General features: G+C 45.9%; 2 protein-coding genes across 2 annotated transcripts in view; both read right to left on the bottom strand.

Moving 5' to 3' along the window:
- Positions 1-16,051, bottom strand: part of LOC309391677 (adhesion G protein-coupled receptor B1-like) — a gene marked incomplete at both ends in the record, with an annotated part of 29,524 nt that extends 13,473 nt beyond the window's left edge. The window contains 3 exons of the mRNA XM_081952342.1: positions 10,303-10,467; positions 14,993-15,206; positions 15,962-16,051. Of these exons, the coding sequence (XP_081808468.1) occupies positions 10,303-10,467; positions 14,993-15,206; positions 15,962-16,051 (469 nt within the window). The remainder of the gene's footprint in view (positions 1-10,302; positions 10,468-14,992; positions 15,207-15,961) is intronic.
- Positions 16,052-20,738: 4,687 nt separating this feature from the next.
- The window catches only part of LOC309391676 (adhesion G protein-coupled receptor B1-like), a gene marked incomplete at its 3' end in the record, with an annotated part of 120,917 nt that continues 113,672 nt past the window's right edge, over positions 20,739-27,983 (bottom strand). The window contains exons 6-7 of the mRNA XM_081952341.1: positions 26,519-26,683; positions 20,739-20,800 (exon numbers count right to left, since the gene is read on the bottom strand). Coding sequence (XP_081808467.1) covers positions 20,739-20,800; positions 26,519-26,683 — 227 coding nt within the window. The remainder of the gene's footprint in view (positions 20,801-26,518; positions 26,684-27,983) is intronic.

Below are 27,983 nucleotides of genomic sequence, written 5' to 3'. Positions count from 1 at the left end.
AAGGCTGAGCGCCAAAGAATGGAGGCCTTTGAACTCTGGTGCTGGGGAAGAGGAGATCAACTGTGACTGCTCTTTAGAACACCAGATCCTGAAGAGGCCACCTGATAAGAAGGAAGGACTCACTGGAGAAGAGACTCATGCTGGGAACGATGGAGGGCAAAAGAAGAAGGGGACGACAGAGAATGAGGTGGCTGGAAGCAGTCGGTGTGAGCTTGAATGGATTCCAGAGGATGGTAGAGGACAGGAAGGCCTGGAGGAATGTTGTCCATGGGGTCGCGATGGGCCAGACACGATTTCGCAATTAACAACAACAAATCATTCAAAGAAGAACATTAGTTATTTGGATTTTGTATTCAAAGCCAGATCCAACTGGTATCCCCTCATCGGCGGTGGCCCAGGAGGGTAGCAGAGAAACCAAGTATAAAACTTGCCGATATTTACATGCGGGGGGCAATAGAACACGTGGTAGCCATAAATGCATTTCATGAAAATTCCCATAAATATTCTACACTTCTGCAAAAGGCGAGGTGGAGTTTGTAGCCGACAAGATTGAAGAATGAACCCCACTTCTGCCTCAATAATGCCAGCCTTTATGCGTTGAAGTTATTTACGAGACATAAACGAGGGGAAACTGTCACAGGAATATTAAAGCTATTTCTCAACTCGGAGCAAGGAGATAGGAGGGAGTAGAGATTTTTCAAGTTCCAATTATATTTCTTTCCTTCCTGAGCGTGTAAAGCAACTCGTAAACAGAGTGGGCCCATACGTGGCCCAGAGAGTCTAGAAAAGTATTAACCAAGTAAGACCAACCTAGAACCATAGGCATGCCTAGATCTGAAAACAGCCTTGCCTTACCTCAGGGTTTCCCAACCATGCAATGTGAAGGAAGAACAATCAGTCAGAGGAATGGCTTGCTTTCAGAAGTTGTGGGTGCTCCATCACTCAAGGTTTTCAAGAAGAGATTGGACAATTATTTCTCTGACATGGCATAGGGTTTCTTGCTTGAGCAGGGGTGTTGGACTAGAAGACCTCCAAGGTCTCTTCTGTTATTCTGTCACTCTTTAATTAATCTTGACGAATGCATCTTGTCTTTTATGTACACTGAGAGCATCGGCACCAAAGACAAATTCCTTGTGTGTCCAATCACACAAGGCCAATAAAGAGTTCTATTCTATTCTATTCTATTCTATTCTATTCTATTTTACTCTACTCTACTCTACTCTACTTTGTTCTGTTCTGTTCTTTATTATTCTATTCTATTCTATTCTATTCTATTCTATTCTATTCTACTCTACTCTACTCTACTCTACTTTGTTCTGTTCTGTTCTTTATTATTCTATTCTATTCTATTCTACTCTACTCTACTTTGTTCTGTTCTGTTCTTTATTATTCTATTCTATTCTATTCTATTCTACTCTACTCTACTTTGTTCTGTTCTGTTCTTTATTATTCTATTCTATTCTATTCTATTCTATTCTATTCTATTCCATTCCATTCCATTCCATTCTATTCTTTATTATTCCTCTTCCCTTCCCTTCCCTTCCCTTCCCTTCCCTTCCCTTCCCTTCATTGGATCAGGTTGACTCCAGAAGTGAGTTTTCCATCACTGGAGATTGTCAAGAGATTGGATAGTCATTTGATAGAGTATAGGACCATGATGGCAAACCTATGGCACATGTACAACAGGTGGCACCTGGAGCCCTCTCCAACCACAGCTCCACTGCAGCGGATTTTGGGTTCTCGGCAGCAGATGCAGGAGACACACATGCATCGGTGGGGGGGGGAGCATGGGGAGGGGCGGCATGCTCCCCTGCACTCTGTTTTGTTTCAGGAGGCTTCAGGGAGGCCCGCTAGGCCCAAAACAGGGTGCAGTGCAAAGGTGGGTTCCGGATACTTTTACTGCCGGTCCACTCAGAGATGCGCTTCGGGCTACATGCGCATGTGCAGTAGTGAAGAAAATGCTTCTGTGCATGTGCAGAAGCAAAAAACAAGGTAGAAGCAGTTCGGGGATGTGGGTGGCCAAATTATTACCTACTCAGCCAAACCAGTAGGAACCCACCTCTGGTGCAGTGCAGTGGTGGGCTGCAGGCGGTAGTCCTGGTACGGGTGTACTGGAGCCTGCCCGGAACACTGGATACCATTCCGGTACGGTGCTCCAGAGGGCTCACCTGCCCGCCCAAGCTCTTTACCATTCTTTTAAGTCTTCGGTGCTTCTGCGCAAGTGTGCATGGCACATATAGCACCTGCGCGACGCTCCACTGAGCAGCTGGAGCATCGCGGAGGCTCACAGAGGCAGTAAGACACATGCATGTGACATGCGCATATGCACCCTTTTTTTGGATGGTTCCAGGCTTCACCAGGTTGGTCTGGATTGTCGATCCCGTCATCCTGTCTAGATCAGCCAGAGTTCATGGAGCACCACCTCCAACGTAGTTGGGAAGAATCCAGTTGGGAAAAGCTAATGACCCTTTTACTCTTGGCCCAAGCAATTTGTAGCCCAGGCAATTAGAAAGCTGTTGTGTGATGAACACAACACGAGGAGGAGGATCATTCCTGGCAGGCCATCTGCTCCACCATCTGCCCTTCCTCAGATATCAGCGATTGGAGGAACAAAGTCAAGGTACAATTTCCCTCTCTGGTTTTGCAAGTGGCGCTGAATGGCATTTCTGGTAATGAAGCTCGATGCTCTGGGTTAGAGATGGTTGTTAGAAGAGAACATGGAATCATAAGGCTCGGTGGTGACATTCAATTTTTTCCCCTTGCCGGGGCTGTGGGCGTGACTTGGTGGTGGAGCAGGTCATGTGACCGAGTGGGCATGGCCAACTTTACATCAGTCACAGCAAACTACCAAGCCATGCCCACCAAGCCACACCCACAAAACCGACAGAAAAGACTTTGGCTGGTGAAGTCTTCTAGCGTTCAACTTGGCTTCTCACGTCCTTCCCATGTTTGCTGTGTGTTTATGAGACCGAGAAGGAGGAGAGAAGCAGCCATGTTGAATGCTGTGGCAGAGAGAAGCCAAACTTTTCTCCCACCCTCCCCTTCACTGCTCAGAAGGCAGCCACTGGCCGCAGTCTGTCCCAGGGGCGAGCGAGCGGCCAGAAGGGGTGAGCGGCAAGCAGGCAAGTGGGTGGGCATGGGGAGGGGTGGTTTTTATTGGTTCAGTGAACCAATTCAACTTGTTCCCACCGGTTCAGTCCGGACTGGTCAAATTTCACCCCTGATAAAGTCATAAGGGACCTTGGAGGTCTTCTAGTCCATCCCCTGCTCAAGCAGGAAATCCTACACCACTTCAGACAAGTGACTGTCCATTCTCTTCTTAAAAGTCTCCAGTGTTGGAGCACCCACAACTTCTGGAGAGAAGCCAAATGATTGTTCTCATTGTCAGGAAATTTATCCTTGGTTCTAGGTTGGTTGTCTCTTTGATTAGCTTCCAATTTGTTGCTTTTTGTCCTGCCTTTAGGTACTTTGGAGAAGAATCAGAATAGAACTGGAAGGGATGATTGGTGATCTTCTAATCCAGGCCCCTGCCCAAGTAGGAGATAGATAGATGATAGATAAATAGATAGATATAGAGATAGATAGATAGATAGATAGATAGATAGATAGATAGATAGATAGATGATAGATAGATAGATAGATAGATAGATAGATAGATAGATATAGAGATAGATAGATAGATAGATAGATAGATGATAGATAGATAGATAGATAGATAGATAGATAGATAGATAGATAGATAGATAGATAGATAGATGGATAGATAGATAGAGTAACAGAGTTGGAAGGTCCTTGTAGGTCATCTAGTCCAACCCCCTGCCCAAACAGGAGACCCTACACCATCTCTGACAAAGGGCAGTCCAATCTCTTCTTGAAAGCCTTCAGTGATGAAGCTCCAGAGGCAACTTCTATTGGTTGATTGTTCTCATTGTCAGAAAATTCCTTCTTATTTCCAGGTTGAATCTCTCTCTTTGTTCAGTGTCCATCCATTGCTTTTTGTCCTGCCCTCTGGTGATTTGGAGAATAGCTTGACCACCACCACCACCTCTCTGTGGCAGCCCCTCACATATTGGAGCACTGCTATCATGTCTCCCTTGGCCCTTCTCCTGTACCATTTCAGACAAGTGACTCTCCAGTCTCTTCTTAAAAGCCTCCAGGGATCCAGTCAACTACAAGTCGCTTTCTCCTGGTGATTGACTCAAACTCACCCACTAGTCATTCAACCATCAAGAAAAGGATCTGTGGACAGCACAAAACTATGGCTTTGCACAGGTCTGCCTTGAGTACCAACAGTGCCCTGTTCTTAGTCCAGGAGATGATCTTCTTGGTGACTCATGCTTTAGTCATCTTCTGTTTGGATTACCGTAATGCTCTCTGCATGCTGTTAATCTTCCAGATCACTTGGAAGCTCTGGCTGGACCAGAATGCAGCACTGCAGATATTTTTTTAAGCAATTGTTTTGTTTTGTTTTATTACAGCCGTATAACACCAGTGCTAAAAAAGCTGCAATGGCTCTCCATGAGCATCCTATTGTAATCCAGGATGCTGGTTATTCAACCCTTACTTGTCCCGGTTTTCTCTGCTTGTCCCACCAAGCAAGGAGGACATCATTTCCAACTCCTTTCCATCAAACAATGTCATCTCAATGGAGCCGGGAGTTGTGCTGTATGTCAGGGAGGTCCCAAACCAAGAATGATAAATGGTTGATTCTTCCAAGCTAAGTTCTTTCTTGATTCAAACCTATAGACAGAATCTTGCCAAACTGAATACTATCTGCATTTACAATATACTCTTGGAACTATTAAGGAGAGGATGTCTTCGCCCTCTTTCTCTCACACATGATATCTGAGCTGAGTTGCCTCTTACACCTCTGGAATTCACCTGCCTGGGGATCCATCTCCTTATTACATTCTATCACACATTTTCTACTCTGGGGAACTGCATTCCCCTCGAGATCAGGTTGGCCCTAACTTGGTTAAGCTTTTTGCAAAGTGGCGAAGACCCACCAGCTTCCCAAAGCATTTGAGCCAGGAAGTTAGGCAAACTCTGCTAATTAATGATTCTTTAAAAACTTGGTTAGGGTTATAGTTTAAACCAGAAGCACTTCTTTTTCATTAGCCCATAATGGCATTCATTTTGAATTAACGAAAGATGTGCCTCATTTTTCAAAACACTACATGGATCGTTTTTGAAAGCAACAGTAATCAATGTTCCTTCTGGATGTAAACCATAGCAAGGGTCTCAAAAGTTATAGGTCGTTTGAGAAGAAGAGAGAGAGAAGAAGAAGAAGAGAGAGAACCAAGATGAGGGAAAGAAAAGAGAGAGGGGGGGCAAAAGAGGCAGAATGAGAAAGAGACAAAGAAAGGGAGAGAAAATGGAAGAGAGAGAGTGCAAGAGAGGGAAAAGAAAGAGAAAGAGAGAAAGAGAATGGAAGAAAGAGAAAAATAATGAGAAAGAGAGATAAAATAGAGGGGGAACAGAAAGAGAGGAAGAGGGAAAGAGAAAGAGAAAGAAAGAGAAAGACAATGGGAGAGAGAGAAGGAGAGAGAAGAGAATGAGAAACGTGTAAGAGAAAATGGAAGAGAGAGAGAAAAAGAGATAGATAGATAGAGGGAAAGAGTGAAGGAGAGGGAAAGAGAAAGAAAGGAAGAGAAAATGAGAGAGAGAAGAGAAAAAAATGAAGGGAAAAAGAGAAGAGAGAGAAGAAAGAGAGAATGAGAAAAAAGAGAGTAGCGAGAAAAAAGGGAGAAAAAAATGAAAGACAGAGAGAGAGAGAGAGAAAAGAGAAAGAGAAGAAAGAGAATGGAAGAGATAAAAGAAGAAAGAATGAGAAAAGAGATGAGAGAGAGAAAGAGGAAGGGAAAGAAATGGAGAAAAAATAAGAGGCACAGAGAGAGAAAGGGAAAGAGAGAGAAGAGAAAGCAGAGAGAGAGAGAGAGAGAGAGAGAGAGAAAGAAAATGAGAGAGAATGAGAGAGAATGAGAGAGAAACAAGGAGGGGGAGGGAGGGGGAGGGGGAGAGAGAGAGATCAGTGTGATGAAACTAAGACAGGCCTGATACGCTTCCAGGAAGACAAATTTATTTATTTTTTCTTCCCAGAAATCTCTAAAATATATCCCTTGGAGGCTGGTGCCAAAAAGTCAACATTTAGAATTTAATTATTATTATAAATTCAGATTTCCCCTACAGACACTTATCAGAACTAGCAGTATTTCACTGTGCAACTCCCATCCATCCACTTTGTGTCTATTTCAGCCAAGCAATTTAAGAGGAGCATCTTCCTTTTGGCTCCTGAAGGTGGGAGTGTCTACTTGGGCCTCAGAAGCCATTCCCTGCTCAGTAAAGGAATCTCAACTGGAGCATCCTCACCAAATAGAACATAGAATAAATGGGCTGGAAGGGATCTTGGAAGTCTTGTAGTCCAACCTATACCATTCTCTGATTGTCCAATCTCTTCTTAAATACCTCCAGTGAGGAAGCTCCCACAACTTCTGAAGGCAAGCTCTTCCACTGGTTGATTGCTATCACCATTAAAAAAAAATTCTCCTTAGTTCCAGGTTGCTTCTCTCCTTGATTGGTTTCCACCCATTGCTTCTTGTCCTGCCCTATTTGGAGAATAGGTTAACCTCCCCTCTTCTCTGTGACAGCTCCACAGATACTGGAAGACTGCTATCATGCCATCCCTAGTTCTTCTCTTCATTAGACTAGATGTACCTAGTTCCCTCAATCGTTCATCATATGGTTTAGCCTCCAGTCCTTTCATCTTCTTTGTTCTTCTTCTCTGCACTATCCAGATGCTGTCCAGATTCTCCTTTAACACAGCCAATGAAGGGGACCTGATGTGGCACCCAGAAAAATACAGCATCCTTCACTCGCTTTCAAAATCAAAGGAACTGGTTTGGTGAAAACTCAGAAGCACCTTTCCGTGCAGCTGTTGATAAAAATAGGATGGCCAACATCATCACCAACATCCGATGATGGATATGGAAGAATGAGGAGGAGGAGGAGGAGGAGGAGGAGGAGGAGGAGGAGGAGGAGGAGGAGGAGGAGGAGGAGGAGGAGGAAGAGGAGGAGGAGGAGAAGGAAGGCAGAGGAGGAGGAGAAGGAAGGCAGAGGAGGAGGAGGAAGAGGAGAAGGAGAAGGAAGCCACAGGAGGAGGAGGAGAAGGAGAAGGAGAAGGAGAAGGAGGAGGAGGAGGAGGAGGAGGAGGAGGAAGAAGAAGAAGAAGAAGAAGAAGAAGAAGAAGAAGAAGAAGAAGAAGAAGAAGAAGAAGAAGAAGAAGAAGAAGAAGAAGAAGAAGAAGACAGGAGAGGCCATCATGCCTCTAACTCAGGGCCCCCCAACCTTCCTTGCACCAGGAACCTGTTTTCGAAAAATATGTTTTGTGGGGTTTTGTGGGGTTTCATGCTTGCAACCTACATCCTGTGCATGTGCCGATGAAACTTGGCTTGCTCAACTGCCACTTGCCTGGACCGGTTCCCAACAGGTCATGGTACCATGATTGACTTTCTCATACATCTCTGCTTGCAACCAGACAACAGAAAGTAGGGAGGTGGGAGGGAAGTAATTGGAGTTTTGGGGGAACTGGGAGGGAATTGTGGAATTGAAGAGCACCATCTGTGGCCTGAGAAAATGTCTATACTTCAAGATCAAATGGTGGGAAACCTCTGAAAGGCACATAGTATTCCCAAAACAAACTGACTGCACATGATGGGTGGACAATGGCCTAGGAGAAAAAAGGGGACTTCTACGTCAGCTGCATTTTTGCATGAAAACTTCAGAACTGGCTTTGCTTCTTCTTTACCTATGTGGCATTATCAGTAAAGCTATATTCTTGGAAAAATGATACCCCAGAAGTTTCTTTTGCTGCATGTGCCAATAGAACAGCACCAGTCCATGGAGCAGGAGTTGGGGACCCCACCTCTAACTCATAGACTTCACCATCGAACTGTCTGTATTGCAAGAAATATTTTATCTAATGCTTAGGCAGGTTCTACCTTATTCTAACCTCCATATCCTGAACTCCAGAACCAATCCAGAATGGTAAAATAATTGGGGGTCACCCCCCCAAAAAAAAGTCTCAAAAATCACCAGCAACTTTTCCAGTCCATCCAAGTGCAGGAACTCCACCGTGACTTTCCGCTAGCTGGTTCTTGAATGTAAATTCTTTCCCCACAACAGCTGGAGTGCTTTTGCAAAGCACAACTCTCTCGCTTCTGTAATTCGTATTCCGCATTCAGAAATCAATCAAATTAATTTTTGAGAAGGAGCTGAGATGGCATGTGTGCAAAATTTTAATAAGTAGTATAATCAAAGGAATAATTTTTCAAGGAGGTACTGCTGAATTTGAAATACATCTTCTGTTCTTGGTTTAGAGCAGGAGGCTCCGAACTTGGCAACTTTTTAAGATTTGTAGACTTCAACTCCCAGAATTCCCCAGCTAGCATGGCTGGTTGAGGAATTCTGGGAGTTGAAGTCCACCAGTCTTTGGGCCAAAATTGGAGAGCCCTGGTCTACAACAACATTTGTCAATCTTTGAGACTTAAAGAAATGCGGACTTCAACGCCCAGAACTTTCATCCTAGTGTGGTCTTCTAGAAGTTGAAGTCCACAAGTTTTTGTACCAAATTTGGAGAGCCCTGGTCTATAGCAATGTTTGTCAATCTTTGAGGCTGAAACATATGTGGGCTTCAACACCCAGAATTTCCATCCAAGTGTGGTCTTCTGAGAGTTGAAGTTCACACTTTTAAATCTTGACATGATTCCTCTATTGGAGATACAATTATCATCTTGTATAAGCCATTTCTTAGTTTGTCCATATCCTACGGGAAAAACCAACTTCATATGCTGGTGAAAGAGAAGTTCCCTGAGAATGGGCTCCAGCAGGAGCCTGAAGGCTCGGAAGACGAAACCTCAGGTCTCAATGACTGATCCAAATGGGATCCAGCAAAGCAATGATGCTTAGAAGAGTTAGCCATAAAAGGAAACCAGATCTCCAAAGAACATGGCGGGCGGACACCATCAAAGCTCTGACACCAGCCAGAGCATAGAACAACTCAAAGAAGTCATGCAAGATCGGAAGATGTGGAGAGACCCGGCCCATGGGATGGCCAAGGGTTGGATATGACTGAAAGGATCATATCATTATCATCATCACCACCATTGTCATCACCACCACCACCACCACCACCACCATCATCATCATTATATCATCACCACCACCACCACCACCACCACCATCATCATCATTATATCATCACCACCACCACCATCACCACCACCACCACTATCATCATCTCATCATCATCATCATATCATCATCGTCACCACCACCACCATCACCATCACCATCATCATTATATCATCACCACCACCACCATCACCACCACCACCACTATCATCATCTCATCATCATCATCTCATCATCCTCACCACCACCACCATCACCATCACGATCATCATTGTCACCATCATCATCATCATCATCATCATCATCATCACCACCACCACCACCACCACCACCACCACCACCACCATCATTATATCATCACCACCACCACCATCACCACCACCACCACTATCATCATCTCATCATCAACATATCATCATCATCGTCATCATCACCACCACCATCATCACCATCACCATCGTCATTGTCATCATCATCACCATCATCATCATTATATCATCACCACCACCATCACCACCTCCACAATCATCATCATCATCATCACCATCGTCATTGTCATCATCATCACCATCATCATCATTATATCATCACCACCACCAACATCACCACCACCACCACTATCATCATCTCATCATCAACATATCATCATCATCACGATCACCATCGTCATTGTCATCATCATCACCATCATCATCATTATATCAGCACCATCACCAACACCACCACAATCATCATCACCATCACCATCGTCATTTTCATCATCATCACCACCACTATCATCATATCATCACCACCACCACCACCACCATCTCATCATCATCATCATCACCATCTGATCAGCAGCAGCCCCTTACCTGGACATTTTCATTCCATGCATTGCTTGAACTCCTCCTTGGGACCTTGGCATGGTTCTCCTACTCATCATTATATCATCATCACCACCACCACCACCATCATCATTTCATCATCATCATCATCATCTCATCATCGTCGTCATCATCACCATCATCATCATTATCATATCATCACCATCACCATCATTATATCATCATCATCATCACCACCACCACAATCATCATCACCATCACCATCTGATCATCATCAGCCCCTTACCTGGACATCTCCGTTCATTGCATTGCTTGAACTCCTCCTTGGGACCTTGACAGGGTTCTCCTCCGAAGAACGGGCCATAGCACACGCGGTCCCGTCTCTGGGCTCCCCCTCCGCAGGTGGCAGTGCAGCTGCCCCAAGGACCCCAGACCTGCCATTTCCCATCCACTGCAGCAGAAGGACAACAAGGAAGAGCAGAAGCCTGCCGTGAACATTCCTGCGGGAAAGGAAGGCAGAAAGAACCCCTGGCCTGCAACGCAAGGCCTACCAGTCACAGTGGGCTTCACGTCCCTCTCAAACGTGCAGGAGGCAACTGGCTTTCTCGGTTTTTCTCCTTTGAAAACGTTTTGCTTCTCATTCAAGGAGCTTCCTCAGGTCTGCAGCCAAGGACTTTATGGATGAGAAGCGAAAGGTTTTCAAAGGAGGAAAACCGAGGAGGTCCCGTTGCCCTTTGGGGGGGGGGGAGAATCACAAACAAGACCTCTGTGATCGCGAATCTCCATAAATGCTTAAATTCAATAGAGGCGGTCCTCAATTTACGGCAGTTCATTTAGTGACCCTTCAAACGGTTACAAGAGGACTGAAAAAGGGACGTGATTGTTTTTCACACTTACAACCATTGCAGACAGCTGGTCATTTGCATCCTTTTTAGAGAGTCCTTGAGGCCACTTGGAAGCTTCTCTGCATTCTCAGGTTCACCTGAGTGGTGCAAATGGATGTGGAATCTTCTTGGAACTGCTGAAAGGACTTTGTGTTGTTGACTGGAGATAAATGATGTTCTGTGGGAGGGAGGGCTGTTCAATTTTGACTAAGGCAATTTTGCACCACTCAGGTGGCCCTGAGGACACAGATAAAACCTCCAAGTGGCCTTAATGACCCTCTCAAAGGATGCAAATGACCAGTTTTGTCTGCAAGGAGTGTAAATCCTTCCATTCCCCACCATTTCATCAGAGCTGAAGAAGCTTCTTGGATGAGAAGTGAAACATCTTCAAAGAAAAAACCTAAAATCTAATTGCATCTTGAAAAAAAACCCACCAGTGGGATGCTTGTTTATTAAATATATATTTCGCCCATCTTGTAGTTCAAGGTGTTTCCATCTGGGGAAAAAGTTTGAACCAAAGTTTAGAAATCTTAGAACACTTCTTCCAAGAAGTGTGGAATTTCTACTTTTAGAGAGGATATATTAGGAGAAAGACAGTGATGTGCCTTCTATAAAGTAGTTTTCCCAAATGCCAAAATATAGTGTCATTAATGTGGTTTTTAAGGGGATACAGGGGCCCAGGGGCTAAGATGCTGAGCTGGTCGATCAGAAAGGTCGGCAATTCGGCTGTTCAAATCCCTAGTGCCGCATAACGGAGTGAGTTCCCATGACTTGTCCCAGCTTCTGCCAACCTAGCAATACAATACAATACAATACAATAGTAGAGTTGGAAGGAACCTTCGAGGTCTTCTAGTCCAACCCCCTACCTAGGCAGGAAACCCTATACCGTTTCAGACAAATGGCTATCCAACATCTTCTTAAAGACTTCCAGTGTTGGGGCATTCACAACTTCTGGAGGCAACTTCTGTTCCACTGATTAGTTGTTCTAACTGTCAGGAAATTTCTCCTCAGTTCTAGGTTGCTTCTCTCCTTGATTAGTTTCCACCCATTGCTTCTTGTTCTACCCTCAGGTGCCTTGGAGAATAGTTTGACTCCCTCTTCTTTGTGGCAACCCCTGAGATATTGGAACACTGCTATCATGTCTCCCCTAGTCCTTCTTTTCATTAAACTAGACATACCCAGTTCCTTCAACCGTTCTTCATGTGTTTTAGCCTCCAGCTGCTTAATCATCTTTGTTGCTCTTCTCTGCACTCTTTCTACCTTATAAACTTAATAACAGAATAACAAGAGTTGGAAGGAACCTTGGAGGTCTTCTAGTCCAACCCCCTGCCTAGGCAGGAAACCCTATACCATTTCAGACAAATAGCTATCCAACATCTTCTTAAAGACTTCCAGTGTTGGGGCATTCACAACTTCTGGAGGCAACTTCTGTTCCACTAATTAATTGTTCTAACTGTCAGGAAGTTTCTCCTCAGTTCTAAGTTGCTTCTCTCCCTGATTTAGTTTCCACCCATTGCTTCTTGTTCTGTCCTCAGGTGCTTTGGAGAATAGTTTGACTCCCTCTTCTTTGTGGCAACCCCTGAGATATTGGAAGACTGCTATCATGTCTCCCCTAGTCCTTCTTTTCATTAAACTAGACATACCCAGTTCCTGCAACCGTTCTTCATGTGTTTTAGCCTCCAGCTGCTTAATCATCTTTGTTGCTCTTCTCTGCACTCTTTCTACCTTATAAACTTAATAACAGAATAACAAGAGTTGGAAGGGACCTTGGAGGTCTTCTAGTCCAACCCCCTGCCTAGGAAGGAAACCCTATACCGTTCCAGACAAATAGCTATCCAACATCTTCTTAAAGACTTCCAGTGTTGGGGCATTCACAACTTCTGGAGGCAACTTCTGTTCCACTAATTAATTGTTCTAACTGTCAGGAAGTTTCTCCTCAGTTCTAAGTTGCTTCTCTCCCTGATTTAGTTTCCACCCATTGCTTCTTGTTCTGTCCTCAGGTGCTTTGGAGAATAGTTTGACTCCCTCTTCTTTGTGGCAACCCCTGAGATATTGGAAGACTGCTATCATGTCTCCCCTAGTCCTTCTTTTCATTAAACTAGACATACCCAGTTCCTGCAACCGTTCTTCATATGTTTTAGTCTCCAGTCCCCTAATCCTCTTTGTTGCTCTTCTCTGCACTCTTTCTAGAGTCTCCACATCTTTTCTACATTGTGGTGACCAAAACTGAATGCAGTATTCCAAGTGTGGCCTTCCTAAGGCCTTATAAAGTGGTATCAACACTTCACATTTGAAAGCACGTAAAAAATGCAAGTAAAAAAATAGGAACCGTCTTTGGTGGGAAGGGAACAGCATTCCATGCCCCTTTGGCATTTATTCATGCTGGCCACATGATCACAGAGACATCTTCGGACAGCACTGGCTCTTTGGCTTTGAAACGGAGATGAGCACCGCCCCCTAGAGACGGAAACGACTAGCGCATGTGTGCCAGGGGAACCTTTACCTTTAATATGGTTTAGGCACCAGGTGGCGCTAGACTTAGTAGTATCTGAGTTAGATGAAGACTGGAGATGAGTTTACCTTTGAAAGACCCAGCAAACGGCTGCCAAAATTTGTAATCTTTCCCATACCTTTTCCCTTTATAAATTTTTAAAAACCAATAAAACTTGGTTTAAAAAAAAAGAAAGACCCAACAAACCAACATAAATGTTGATTTCCTGATCATTGAGTCCTCCAATTCTTCCTTGTCATTATAGCCATCTTTCTATGTTTAACAACAGCAGAAGATGAACCGGCCTCAATGAGAACGTGTACCTAAGTCTAATATGGGTAGTTTAAATTTACAATTGAACCCAGAGTGATAGCCATGAGTCCTGGCGGTCATAAGTCTAGGCATCATGGCATCGAACCTGTTTTTTTTTCTTTTTTGACATTTCTATGGCAGTTGTTAAGCGAATGCCGTGATGATTAAGCAAATCTACTTCACTCAATGGGATTTTTCTTTTTCCTGGAAACTGGAAGGAAACACCAGAAATGGGAAAAATGACAAAAAGTGACCATGGGATGCTACAAACGGTTGTAAAGGTGGGCAGGGTGTCAAATACTCTGAATGCTGTGACAGGTGTGTGTGTGTGTGAGAGAGAGAGAGATGGGGGGGGGATCATAACTTTGAAATGGGTCATAAGTAAACTTCAAACTTCAAATGGTCGTAAAGTAAGCAGTCATATGTCGAGGACTACCTACATGATAGGAATAGTGACACATTTTGTGTAATCTCCATTACGCAGACAATATCCCTCTCTTTCTTTCTTTCCATCTCTCTCTCCCACCCTCCCCCCTCTCTCTCTCTCTCATATCTGTCTGTCTATCTCTCTCTCTCTTCCTATCACTCTATGTATCTCTTTATTTTGCTTTCCCTCTTTCTTTCTATATCTATCTCTGTATCTCTATTTCCATCTCTGTCTGTCTATTTGTCTGTCTGTCCATCTGTGTCTCTGTTTCTCTCTGTGTATATATATACACACACACACACAATGTCTATCTCTATCTATTTGTATCTCTCTCTCTCTGTTTCTATCTGTATGTCTGTATGTCTGTATCTATTTCTGTATCTCTGTCTGTCTCTCTCTCTCCCTCTCTCTCTCCCCCTCTCTCTCCCTCTCTCTCTATTTGTATCTATCTATCTATCTATCTATCTATCTATCTATCTATCTATCTATCATCTCTATTTCTCTCTCTATTTCTATCTCTAAGTATCTTTGTATCTCTCTGTCTGTCTGTCTGTCTGTCTGTCTGTCTGTCTGTCTCTATGGATTCATCCATCCATCCATCCATCCATCCATCCCTCCATCCCTCCATCTATTTCATCCATCTTTCTCTCTCTCTCTCTCTCTCTCTCTCATCTATCTGTCTGTCCCTCCATCCATCCACCCATCACCATTTCTCTATCTCCCTCCCTCTCCCTCCCCCTCTCCCCCTCTCAATCTCTCAATCTATCAAATGTATTGCCCACCCATCAGGCCACATCAACCTTCCCTTCTGCCCCTGGTCTCCAGAGATCTGGAGATGGGAGGGCTTCCCCATGCAACCCACCTGGGCACTGTCGAAGGAAGCAGTCTCGGGATTCGACCCAGGGCCCCTGGCACTCCGCCCCTCCGTACGAAGGCCCGTTGCACTCCCGTGTCCTCTGCTGGGTGCCATTGGAGCAGGAGGTGGAACAGGCGCTCCAGCTAGACCAGGCATTCCAGTTGCCGTCCACTGAGTGGCCCAAAGGAAGGAAAAGAGAGCAGGCAGAGTGTGAAAACCGCTTTTGCACAGGGGGAGGGGGGGGAGAACCAGTCAATGGTATTTGTGACACATTTATACATGCTCAGTTGTTTCATGTTTAATGAAGGAGGGGGAGGAGGAGAAGGAAGGAAGGAGGAGGAGGAGAAGGAAGAGGAGGAGAGAAGGATGAGGAGGAGGAGAAGGAAGGAGGAGGAGAAGGAAGGAAGGAGGAGGAGGAGAAGGAAGAGGAGGAGAGAAGGATGAGGAGGAGGAGAAGGAAGGAGGAAGAGAAGGAAGGAGGAGAAGGAGAAGGAAGGAGGAGGAGGAGGAAGGAGGAGGAGGAGAATGAAAGGGGAGGAGGAGAAGGAGGAGAAGGAAGGAGGAGGAGAAGGAAGGAGGAGGAGAAGGAGGAGAAGGAAGGAGAAGGAAGGGAGGATGAGGAGGAAGGAGGAGGAGGAGAAAAAGGAGGGGGAGGGGGAGGGGGAGGAGGAGGAGGAGGAGGAGGAGAAGAAGAAGAAGAAGAAGAAGAAGAAGAAGAAGAAGAAGAAGAAGAAGAAGAAAAGAAGAAGAAGCTTTTATTGTCATCATACATCACGTATTCAAGGAACTTGATTTAGCCTCTCCTGCTGCAATCCATAACAGAAAATGCTTACAAAAAAGGTTTTAAAAAAGTGCAAAGAAGACCAACCAAGACCAACGCCTAGAGCCAAGAGGGTGAACTTATGGCACATGAGCCACAATTGGAGCCTTCTCTGCAGGCATACCAGCCGTCGCCCTAGCCCAGCTCCACCGCACATGCACCGTCACGTCCCACCCGCCATCTGGTTTTTGGGGTGTCTGCTGTGCATTCAGGAGGGCGGGGTCCATGCACATCAGCACTTGCATTGCATTTGGGGGGTGGGGGTCACAGGCGTGTATGTGCCCCCCCTGCACCCCGTTTAGGGCCTCCTGCACCAACCTGTCAGTCAAAAATGGGCGGGCAGAGCGAATGCTTGAGGGGGCACTCACATTGCATTTTGGGGTTTCGCACACAGGCTTTGGGCACTCGGCATCGAAAAGGTTACCTATCACTGGCCTGGAGACTAAAACATCTGAAGAACAGTTCCAGGATTTGGGTTTGGCCAGTCCAGAGAAAAGAAGGACATGGGGGGACAGGATAAGCAGTATCACGGCATTTGAGGGGCTGCCACAAAGAGGAGGGGAACACTTTATTTTCCAAAGCACCCGAAGGCAGGACAAGAAACAATGGATGGAAACTAATCAAGGAGAGGAGCCACCTGGAATTAAGGAGAAACTTCCCAACGGTGAGAAGAATTAACCAGTGGAACAGCTGGCCTCCAGAAGTTGTGGGTTCTTCACCACTGGAGGCTTTTAAGGAGAGATTGGACAGCCGTTGATCTGAAATGGTATAGGGTCTCCTGCTTGAGCAGGGGGTTGGACTAGAAGACCTCCCAGGTCCCTGCCAGCTCTATTCTATTCTGATATTCTAATTCAAGGAGACAGCCAATAACCCTTGAGGGAATTCCTCAAGCGGTTTTTCCTGGTGAAGCAAGAGAAGGAGACGTATTTGTGGAATCCTTGAGGGCTGTTTTTGCTTTTTAATATCAGCTGCCTCGGTTTTGATAAGACATTTTTTTCTCTCTTGACTGTCTAGCCCTGCTCCCTTCTATAATCTGCAAATAAGTTATTGATGACTCGGTTTGCCAGGCTGAATATCCTAACTCAGTGAGGGTTAACCTTTTTGATGCCAAGTGCCCAAAGCGCGTGCGCGAAACCCCAAAATGCAATGTGAGTGCTTACCCACACGCATACCCATGTGTATGTATGTATGTATATATATATATATATATATATATATATATATATATATATATATATATATATATATATATATATATATATATATATATATATATATATATATATATATATATATATATATATATATATATATATATATATATATATATATATATATATATATATATATATATATATATATATATATATATATATATATATATATATATATATATATATAGTATTTGTACTGATAAATAAATAAAGGGAGACTAGTATAGATCTATTTCGAGCTAATTAGCTCTCATCAGCTAGCCATACCCTTACTGGGATTTGAACCTGGGCTGTATTATATCTTAGGCAGGTTCAAATCCCAGTAAGGGTATGGCTAGCTGATGAGAGCTAATTAGCTCGAAATAGATCTATACTAGTCTCCCTTTATTTATTTATCAGTACAAATACAACACACACACACACACACACACACGTGTGTGTGTGTGTGTGTGCTGTATTTGTGCTGCCATCGATGGGAGAAGCTTCCGATGGGGTTCGGGAGTTCATGGCTTCCATGACAGCCATGGACCTGACTCAATTGATTCAGGGCCCGACTCACGAGGGAGGCCACACTTTGGACCTTGTTTTTGTCTCTGGCCAGTGGTTGAGTGATCTGGGAGGAGAGGATTTAACCATCACTCCCCTGTCATGGTCAGATCACTCACTCCTCCAACTTGACTTCCCTGGTGCTACTCCCCGCTGCGGGGAGGCGGAACCGGAGAACACCAGATGGTTCCGCCCCAGGCGCCTGATGGAACCAGATAGCCTGTAGCCCCCGGGTAGAGGACCTGGTGGTCGCCCCCGGGTAGAGGACCTGGTGGTCGCGTGGAATAATGCGACCACTGGAGCCTTAAACCGGGTGGCGCCTTTGCGGCCTCTCCGGCGGCAACGATCCACCCTGGCCCCTTGGTTTACCGAGGAGCTAAGGGTGATGAAGCGCCGCAAGAGACACCTAGAGAGTCGTTGGAGATCCTCTCGTTCCGAATTTGACCGAACACAGGTACGAACCCACTTAAGGACGTACCTTGTGGCATTGAGAGCGGCCAAACGTCAATATTGTGCCGCTCTCATTGCATCCGCAGAGAACCGCCCTGCCGCCCTGTTTCGGGTGTCCCGCTCCCTCCTGTTTCAGAGGCCATGGGAGGCCCCTCTACAGGGTAGAGCAGAGGAATTTGGGAAATATCTGCAGGATAAAATCGCTCAAATCTGGAAGGAATGGGTCCCTTTCAGTGGTCTAGTGGAGACGTCCGAGGCGAGTCTTGAGAGACCACTCTGGGAGGAGTTTGACTTGGTTGCCATCGAGGATTTGGACAGATTTCGTGGATGGCTGCGACCTACCACATGTTTGCTGGACCCGTGCCCCTCCTGGCTTGTACTGGCATCCTGGGAGGTTACACGTGACTGGCTCCTGGGCCTAGTGAACGCTTCATTGGGCGAGGGGTCTCTTCCGGCCGCCTTGAAAGAGGCGGTGGTGAGACCCTTACTCAAGAAGCCTTCCCTGGACCCAACGGAGCTAGCCAATTATCGTCCTGTCTCCAACCTTCCCTTTTTAGCGAAGGTTGTAGAGAGTGTGGTAGCTTATCAGTTTCCACGACATCTGGAGGAAAATGATTATCTAGACCCGCGCCAGTCCGGCTTCCGCCCCGGACACAGCACGGAGACGGCCTTGGTCGCGTTGGTGGATGATCTCTGGAGGGCCAGAGATAGGGGTTGTTCCTCTATCCTGGTCCTATTAGACCTCTCGGCAGCTTTTGATACCATCGACCATGGTATCCTGTTGCACCGACTGGAGGGGTTGGGGGTTCGGGGCACCGTTTTGCGGTGGTTCGGCTCCTACCTTTCCGGCCGGACGCAACGTGTGTTGGCAGGGGAGCAGAGGTCGACCCTAAGCCCCCTCATCTGTGGGGTGCCACAGGGGTCGGTCCTCTCGCCGCTCCTGTTCAACACATATATGAAGCCGTTGGGTGAGATCATTCGTCCCTTTTTGGGAGAGGGGGCGGTTTAGAAATGTGAATAAATAAATAAATAAATAAATAAATAAATAAATAAATTCGTGGTTTTGGGGTGGGATATCATCTGTACGCTGATGATACTCAGCTGTACATTTCCACCCCGAACCACCCCAACGAGGCCGTTGAAGTGATGTCCCGGTGCTTGGAAGCCGTACGGGTCTGGATGGATGACAACCGACTCAGGCTCAACCCCTCCAAGACGGAGTGGCTGTGGGTTCCGGCCCCCCGGTTCAACCAGTTACTTCCATCTCTGGCCATTGGGGGCGTACAACTAGCCCCCGTGGAACGGGCGCGCAATTTGGGCGTCCTCCTGGATACCCGGCTGTCCATGGATGACCATGTGACAGCCATGGCAAGGGGGGCGTTCCACCAGGTTCGCCTGGTGCGCCAATTGCGCCCCCTATTGGACCGGGATGCCTTACGCACAGTCACTCATGCGCTAGTGACGTCTCGCCTCGACTACTGCAATGCTCTCTACATGGGGCTTCCCTTGAGATGCACTCGGAGACTTCAGTTGGTCCAGAATGCGGCCGCGCGGGTGATTATGGGGAGTACAAGGTACTCCCATGTGACACCTCTCCTGCGCGAGCTGCACTGGCTTCCTGTGGTCTATCGGGTGCGTTTCAACGTTTTGATAACGATCTTCAAAGCGCTCCATGGCTCAGGACCTAGTTACCTGCGGGATCGTATCTTGCCCCATACATCCCTACGACCAATTCGCTCACACAGAGAGGGACTTCTCCAGGTGCCGTCCACCAGACAATGTCGGGGGGCGACGCCTAGGAGCAGAGCCTTCTCTGTGATGGGCCCAGCCCTGTGGAATGACCTCCCCCCTGATATCAGGACCACCTCTGACCTCCGCTCCTTCCGCGTAAAGCTTAAGACCCACCTCTTCCAAGTAGCTGGCCTGGCTCAACCATAGTTTTATCATATCGCTCCTGACGGGTTTTTTAATTGTGTATTTTGTATTGCAATTGAGGGATTTTAAATCGAAATTTTAATGCTATTTTATTCATTTGTTTACCTCCTCCATGCACATGCATATGTATATGTTTATGTATTGTTATATTTGTATATTTTTATGTGTTTTAATTGTAAGCCGCCCCGAGTCCTTCTGGAGAGGGTGCGGCTAATCAAATAAAATTTGATTTGATTTGATTTGATTTGCTGATAAATAAAGGGAGACTAGTATAGATCTATTTCAAGCTATTTAGCTCTCATCAGCTAGCCATACCCTTACTGGGATTTGAACCTGGGCTGTATTACATATTAGGCAGGAGTCTTAGCCACTAAGCCACATGCTCTCCTCCTTATCAGCTGATAATTGCTTTTGCATTTAAAATAGTGCAATGCAGTAAAGCCGTTATGGCCATACAATCACAGTACATACACATAATCTCATCCATTCTCTCATCCAGTCTACTTAGTACATTATCTATCCTTCTATCCAATCGCATCATTTACAGTTCGTTCCAGTCTTGTCACCTTGCCTTATATTCAATAATAAAACCTGTTCCAGATTTCATAATATTCCGACTTCCCTTTATTTATTTATTTTAATTCTAGGTTAAGCCTATCTGCTTCCAGGCCAACATGTTTCTAGTTATGTCTAACTCTGATGGGATACTTTCTAGTTTCCAATATTGCACATAGGTTATTCGCGCCGCTGCCAATTCATGGATAACTAAATGAAGCACATCCTTCATTTAGTTGTCCACGTCCCATTTTTGACACACAGCTTGTTGTCGGAGGTTTTCCAGGCACAAACCTGGGCATGGAGGAGGCGGGGGGGCTCACACGGCACCCCCATGCCTCATTTTGGCTTCCAGGTTGGTGCAGGAGGACTTCCAGGCCCTAAATGTGGCATGAGGAAGGCATGTGTATGCATGTGAATCCCTGGCCTGCATTCTAACCACAACGAAGAATTTGGGATGGTAAAGCAAATACAAATTATTTCGAAAAATAAGGATTTAAGCCCACATCCTCATTTGCGCTCTTGTGAGTTTCCAAGTTTCTGAATTCACCCCTCTTTGCACAATATCATTAGCTCAAAGCACACCACATACACAAAGACACACACACGCACACACATCCCCAGCCTGAAACATAATTTATCATCTAACGGGCGACACCTCCTTCTGTAATGTGCAATTTAGGAATGAAATATGAGTAATTTTTATTGCAGCCGTATATCTTGCAAGGTAGCTTGACATGACGGACCTGATCTAATTATCTCAGCTCTTGTATCGCTAAAACAGGGAGGCCAAAGATGAACCCCCAACAAATAGATGAAGTTGGAAGGATCTGTGAATCGGAGAATGGTAGACCTTTGGGTGTCCTCAAGGTTCACAAACCACCTTGGGCCAATCTAGACAGTGCTGGATGACTCAACTCTAGGTAAGCAAAGTTTGTTCCCATCGCAAGACCCATCAGAAGACCTGCCAGAAGACCTTCACTTGATGCAATCCATCATCTGACCCATCACAAGACCCTCACCTGCATGATTTCCCCATCATAAGATCCTCACTAGACATCATCCACACCTAACCTGTCACAAGATCCATACAAGACCATCACTTGATGACACCCACATCAATCATAAGACCCATCACAAGGCCCTCATTTGATGCAATTCACCTGACTCATCACAAGACCCTCACTTGACATGATTTCCCCATCATAAGATCCTCACTAGACATTATCCACACCTAACTTTTTACAAGACCCATACAAGACCCTCAGTTACTGCAACCCACCCCTGACTCTTCGTAAGACCCATCACAAGGACCCCACTTGACACACCCACACCTGACCCATAAGACCCATCACAAGGCTCTCATTGGATGCAACTCATCTGACCCATCACAAGGACCTCACTTGACATGACCCTCACCTCATGTGACCTACCCATCGCAAGACCTTAACCTCATGTGACTCACACCTGACCCATCACAGGGACCTCACTTGACATGACCCTTACCTCATGTGACCTATCCATTACAAGACCCTCACCTGGTGACCCACACCTGACTCATCACAAGGACCTCACTTGACATGGCCCTCACCTCATGTGACTTAGCCATCGCAAGACCCTAACCTCATGTGACCCACACCTGACCCATCACAAGGACCTCACTTGACATGACCCTCACCTCATGTGACCTAGCCATCGCAAGACCCTAACCTCATGTGACCCACACCTGACCCATCACAAGGACCTCGCTTGACATGACCCTCACCTCATGTGACCTACCCATCGCAAGACCCTAACCTCATGTGACCCACACCTGACCCACCACAAGGACCTCACTTGACATGACCTCATGTGACCTACCCATCGCAAGACCCTAACCTCATGTGACCCACACCTGACCCATCACAAGAACCTCACTTGATGCAACTCACACCTGACCCCTCTCTAGACCCATCACAAGACCCTCACCTGATGTGTCCCTCACTTCATGTGACCTCCCCATCACAAGACCCTAACCTCATGTGACCCACACCTGACCCATCACAAGGACCTCACTTGATGCAACTCACACCTGACCCCTCTCTAGACCCATCACAAGACCCTCGCCTGATGTGTCCCTCACTTCATGTGACCTCCCCATCACAAGACCTACTGACCACACCAAACCCTTCTAACCAGAAGAACCCTGACACTACACACATGCCGGCTCCCCTCAACCGAATTACGGGACAGTTGTCATTCTGAGAAGAAACCTTGGTCTTTGGGGAGTGGGGAAAATGACCAGTTCCTCATATTATCTTTGGTTTTGGTCATATTTCCATAATATGGATAATCCTTGACTTGCAACCATTTGTTTAATGACTGTTCAAAGTTACAAAGGCCCCGAGAAAAGTGACACATGACCGGTTTTCACACTTACGACCGCTGCAGCTTTCCCGTGCTCCAAATTCAGATGCTTGGCAACTGGCATGTACAGATGTCCGTTGAAGTGCCCTGGGGTCACATCATCCCCTTTTGCAACTTTCTGACAAGCCAAGTCAACGAGGAAGCCAGATTCCCCTAACAACCGGGTTACTAACTTAACAACGGCAGTGATTCACTTAACAACGGTGGCAAGAAAGGTCGTAAAATGGGGCAAAACCCACCGAACAGAACCTTTCTGGCTTCCAGGATGCTGCAGGAGGCCTCTTAGGCCTAAAACAGGGCGCAAAGGAGTGCAGACACATACAAAAAAATCCCAAGATGCAATGCCCCTCATCAGGGATGGGTTTCAGCCGCCATTACTACCAATTCGGGGCCCGAAAAGTTTTGCATTTACACTTAAAACGATCTGCGCATGCGCACAACATTTAAAAAGGAATAAAGGCTACATTTTTTCAATGGAGATTGTTCTGCACATGTGCAGAACAGAAAGTAAAGATGGCGCCGCCAAAAATCAAACCGGTACAGTCACTTGTCCGCCGGAGTTGCTACCTATTCAGCCGAACTGGACTGAATAGGAAGGAACCCACCTCTGCCCCTTGCCTCCCCACGCATGCTCCCTGCCCCCCACGCATATTCGGTAGAGACCCAAAGACCAGCTGGCTGGCAGGAAGGAGGGGCGACGTGCAGTGGAGCTGGGGTAGGTCAATGGCTGGCGAGCCTACAGAGAGGGCTCTGTGTGCCAGGTTCATCATCCCAGCTTTATAATACAATGTAAAACTAAAAAAAAAAGAGGTTTAATGTTATGTTCTTCGACTGCCCCAAAGTCAATGCCTTTTTCTTCTTTTCCTCTTTTTCTTTCCCTTCTCTTTCCCCTTCTCTCTTTTCCCTGCTATTTCCTTTTGCATTTTCTTTGCATGCTATAGAACAGGGGTGTCCAAACTTGGCAACTTTAAGACTTGTGGACTTCAACTCCCAGAATTCCCCAGCCAGCTGGCTGGGGAATTCTGGGAGTTGAAGTCCACAAGTCTTAAAGTTGCCAAGTTTGGACACCCCTGCTATAGAAGGAGTATATGAATCAATATGAATCAACGTTGGCTGTTTGCCTTTAATATGAATTGCTTATGTTACTGTATAATTGTTACTGATTAAACCGATATTCGCTGTTTGCTTCTGATATGAGATGCTGCTAGAAATCGTTTCTTAAGAATTAAGCTTTGTCATTGGCTTCTGCTTATATTATTGTATACTGTTTTCTAGCCTAGCAAATTGTAACCTTAATACTGGACTGCAAATGTTATCTCACTGCTGCGTCTCGCTTCTATTCTTGGCTTCAAAGCTAGGCATGTTCTTGGAAACATAGAAGAAATTGTTACAGGGGAATATCAGGCCCCATAGATAAAGGAACCAAACTAGGGAGTTTTCATGGCTCATAAATCCTTAAAGCATTCTGCCGAAAAAACAACTTGGCAAAGTGGGGCTGCCACCCCCTACCCAAAGCTATAGGAATACTCCATAGATAACGTAGAGAGAGAGACAGGAGCTTGAACAAAAGAATGCTTCATTGGTAATGAATCTTTATCTCTGATTGGATAAACTTTGCTTCTATCTGCCTAAAATGTATATAATGCTCTGAGTCCCTCTTGCAGGAGGTGGCTATTCCTTCCATGCATTTCTTTGTAAGTTTTGGATCTAGTTTTGTCAGTCAGCTTTTGCTGTGGCCATAAAAAAAAGCTGATATTTTTTGCAAGCCTTGTCTGGAGTCCCCACTCTCTTGGGCATTTTAGTGGCTCAGGGAAACTGCTGGAACCTTACACTATATTATAAATGAATAAAAACTGGGTTTTTTTTTTTAAAAAGAGTATTTTTCAGGAATACTCTGGACTCTGCCCCCCACAACAACCCAGACTGTTCCAGTAAAAAGTCCATAAGGTGGGTGGGTGGGGGAGAGATATATTTTCTTCCAACCCTCTCTGCATTCTGACCTTTCTTGGAACACAAACCATCTCCAGTAAATGGCTGGCATTTCTCTCTTTAATTAATATGTGTGTGTGTGTGTATGTGTGTGATAAAACTCTAAAAGCAGGGCCCAGTTGTTTGCCAAGATTTTCACTCCAAAGATCTAGCAGTTTAATTATCGGCGACTCACTGCACCAAATCAAATAGCCGCCAGCCAGCCAGAATTTAAGCAGCGTTCCTGCTGCAATTAAGCAATATTTTGCAAGCTTCCTTTCCTTTCCTTTTCCCAAAAAGCCACTCCTCCTCTCTCTTGTCCAGCTGCAAATAAACGCCGCATTGTTCCTCCATCGGAGAATCGTCATTGTTTGGGGGGTAATTAAATGAGACATAAGCAACTCCTGCAACCGTTCTTTATATGTTTTAGCTTCCAGTCCCTTGATCATCTTTGTTGCTCTTCTCTGCACTCTTTCTAGAGTCTCCACATCTTTTTTACATCGTGGCGACCAGAACTGAATGCAGTATTCAAAGTGTGGCCTTACCAAGGCCTTATAAAGTGGTATTAACACTTCGCGGGATCTTGATTCTCTCCCTCTGTTTATGCAGCCTAGAACTGTGTTGGCTTTTTTGGCAGCTGCTGCACACGGCTGGCTCCTATTTAAATGGTTGTCCACTAGGACTCCAAGATCCCTTTCACAGTTACTATTGTTGAACAAGGTACCACCTATACCGTACCTGTGCATTTTGTTTTTGTTGCCTAAATGTGGACCCTTACTCTTTTCACCATTGAATTTCATTTCATTAGATAGCACCCAAGGTTCAAGCCATACATACAAGTTTGTGTGTATGTGTATTTATTATATGTATATATGTACATATATAAACATATATGTATAAATATATGTATGCATTTGTGCTGATAAATAAATAAATAAAGGGAGGCTAGTATAGATCTATTTCAAGCTATTTAGCTCTCATCAGCTAGCCATACCCTTATTGGGATTCGAACCTGGGGTGATTTTACATATTAGGCAGTTATATTAACTTCTAAGCCACAGACTCTCCTCCCTTATCAGCTGAGTGGCAGCAGGAACTCACCTCTGCCGGGGGAGGCAGTTTCTGCCCTCCCAGAGGCTCCAGGAAAGCCTCCGGAGCCTGGGGAAGGAGAAAATGCCCCCCCTTGTTGTGGTGCAGGAGGCTCACTAGGCCATGCCCACCATGGCCACGCCCACCCAGCAACCAGGCAGATAACCCTTTGCTGAAATTTTTGAAGCCCAGCCCTGGGTGGCCATGAATCAGACACTGAGAATGATCCATGGTCATTTGTGGATTCGTGGAACAGGCCCGTTTCCAGCTTCCGCAACTTCCAGGAGGCCTGAGCCTCCGCGTGGGCCCTGCTCTTACCTCGCATCCAAAATGGCCCCCGTAGAGACACCTGGGAGGGCTGGGGCAGGGTGGGAGTGGCAGGGCAGGGTGGGCGAGGCCAGCCAGTCGTGGGATTTGGAGGTTCTCCAAACTGGTTCTCCCGGACCTGGGCAAACATGTAGCAGCCCACCCCTGCAGCCACCCTCTAACAACGAAATATCACAGTTCCCCATGGATCACCGGTGGGAGGAAGTCTCTTTAGCAAATTACCTGGACAAAGGGCGATATTGCAGAATTTGGTTTGCTTCTCGGGACCTTCGCAGGGGCTTCCTCCGAACTGGGGGGGCTTGCATAACCGGGTTCGATCCCTGTATCCCCGTCCGCATGTCGATGAGCAGAGGCTCCATGGCGACCATTCGTCCCAAGTGCCGTGGACTGTAATGAAAGAGAAAAAAGCTCAGCCCAAGGAAGCCTTCTCAAGTCTACACCAGTTCACCGTTGATCGTGTATTTATGAATTCTTGCTTGTTTGGGATGTTCATCCCCGAATTTAATACAATACCATACAATAGTAGAGTTGGAAGGGACCTTGGAGGCCTTCTAGTCCAACCCCCTGCCTAGGCAGGAAACCCTATACCGTTTCAGACAGATGGCTATCCAACATCTTCTTAAAGACTTCCAGTGTTGGGGCATTCACAACTTCTGGAGGCAACTTCTGTTCCACTGATTAATTGTTCTCACTGTCAGGAAATTTCTCCTCAGTTCTAAGTTGCTTCTCTCCTTGATTAGTTTCCACCCATTGCTTCTTGTTCTACCCTCGGGTGCCTTGGAGAATAGTTTGACTCCCTCTTCTTTGTGGCAACCCCTGAGATACTGGAAGACTGCTATCATGTCTCCCCTAGTCCTTCTTTCTATTAAACTAGACATACCCAGTTCCTGCAACCGTTCTTCATATGTTTTAGTCTCCAGTCCCCTAATCCTCTTGGTTGCTCTTCTCTGCACTCTTTCTAGAGTCTCTACATCTTTTTTACATCGTGGCGACCAGAACTGAATGCAGTTTCCAAGTGTGGCCTTACCAAGGCATTATAAAGTGATATAAACACTTCACGTGATCTTGATTCTATCCCTCTGTTGATGCAGCCTAGAACTGTGTTGGCTTTTTTGGCAGCTGCTGCACACAGCTGGCTCATATTTAAATGGTTGTCCACTAGAACTCCAAGATTTTCTTGTTCTTCATCACTAACTCAACGTAGTAAACACAGCTAAGACTCCATCTGCCTCCTATTTAACTCACAATGACACCCTTGTGAGGTGGGTTGAGCTGAGAGAGAAGGACTGCCTCAAAGTCACCCAGTAGGCTTTTGTGCCTCGCGGGGTGGGGGGACTAGAATTCACAGCCTCCTGGTCATTGGCACAACGTCACCTAGTCAGCTTTCATGCCTATTGCGGGACTAGAACTCACAGTCTCCTGGTGATTGGCCCAAAGTCACCCAGTCAACTTTCATGCCTGATGTGGGACTAGAACTCATAAACTTCTGGCCCAAGGTCACCTAGATGGCTTTCATACTGGTCGTGAACTAGAACTTACCATCTCCTAGTCACCTAGCCAGCTTTCCTGTCTAATGAGGGACTAGAAGTCACAGTCACCCTGTGATTGGCCCAAAGTCACCTAGATGGTTTTCATGCACAAGGTGAACTAGAATTCACCATCTCCTAGTGATTGGCCCATAATCACC

Source organism: Natrix helvetica (genome assembly GCF_964273705.1).
Source record: "Natrix helvetica genome assembly, chromosome: 4".
Classification (NCBI taxonomy): Eukaryota; Metazoa; Chordata; class Lepidosauria; order Squamata; family Natricidae; genus Natrix; species Natrix helvetica.
The sequence above is the reverse complement of the archived record's forward strand: the minus strand, read 5'-3'. Positions and strand labels throughout refer to the sequence as shown.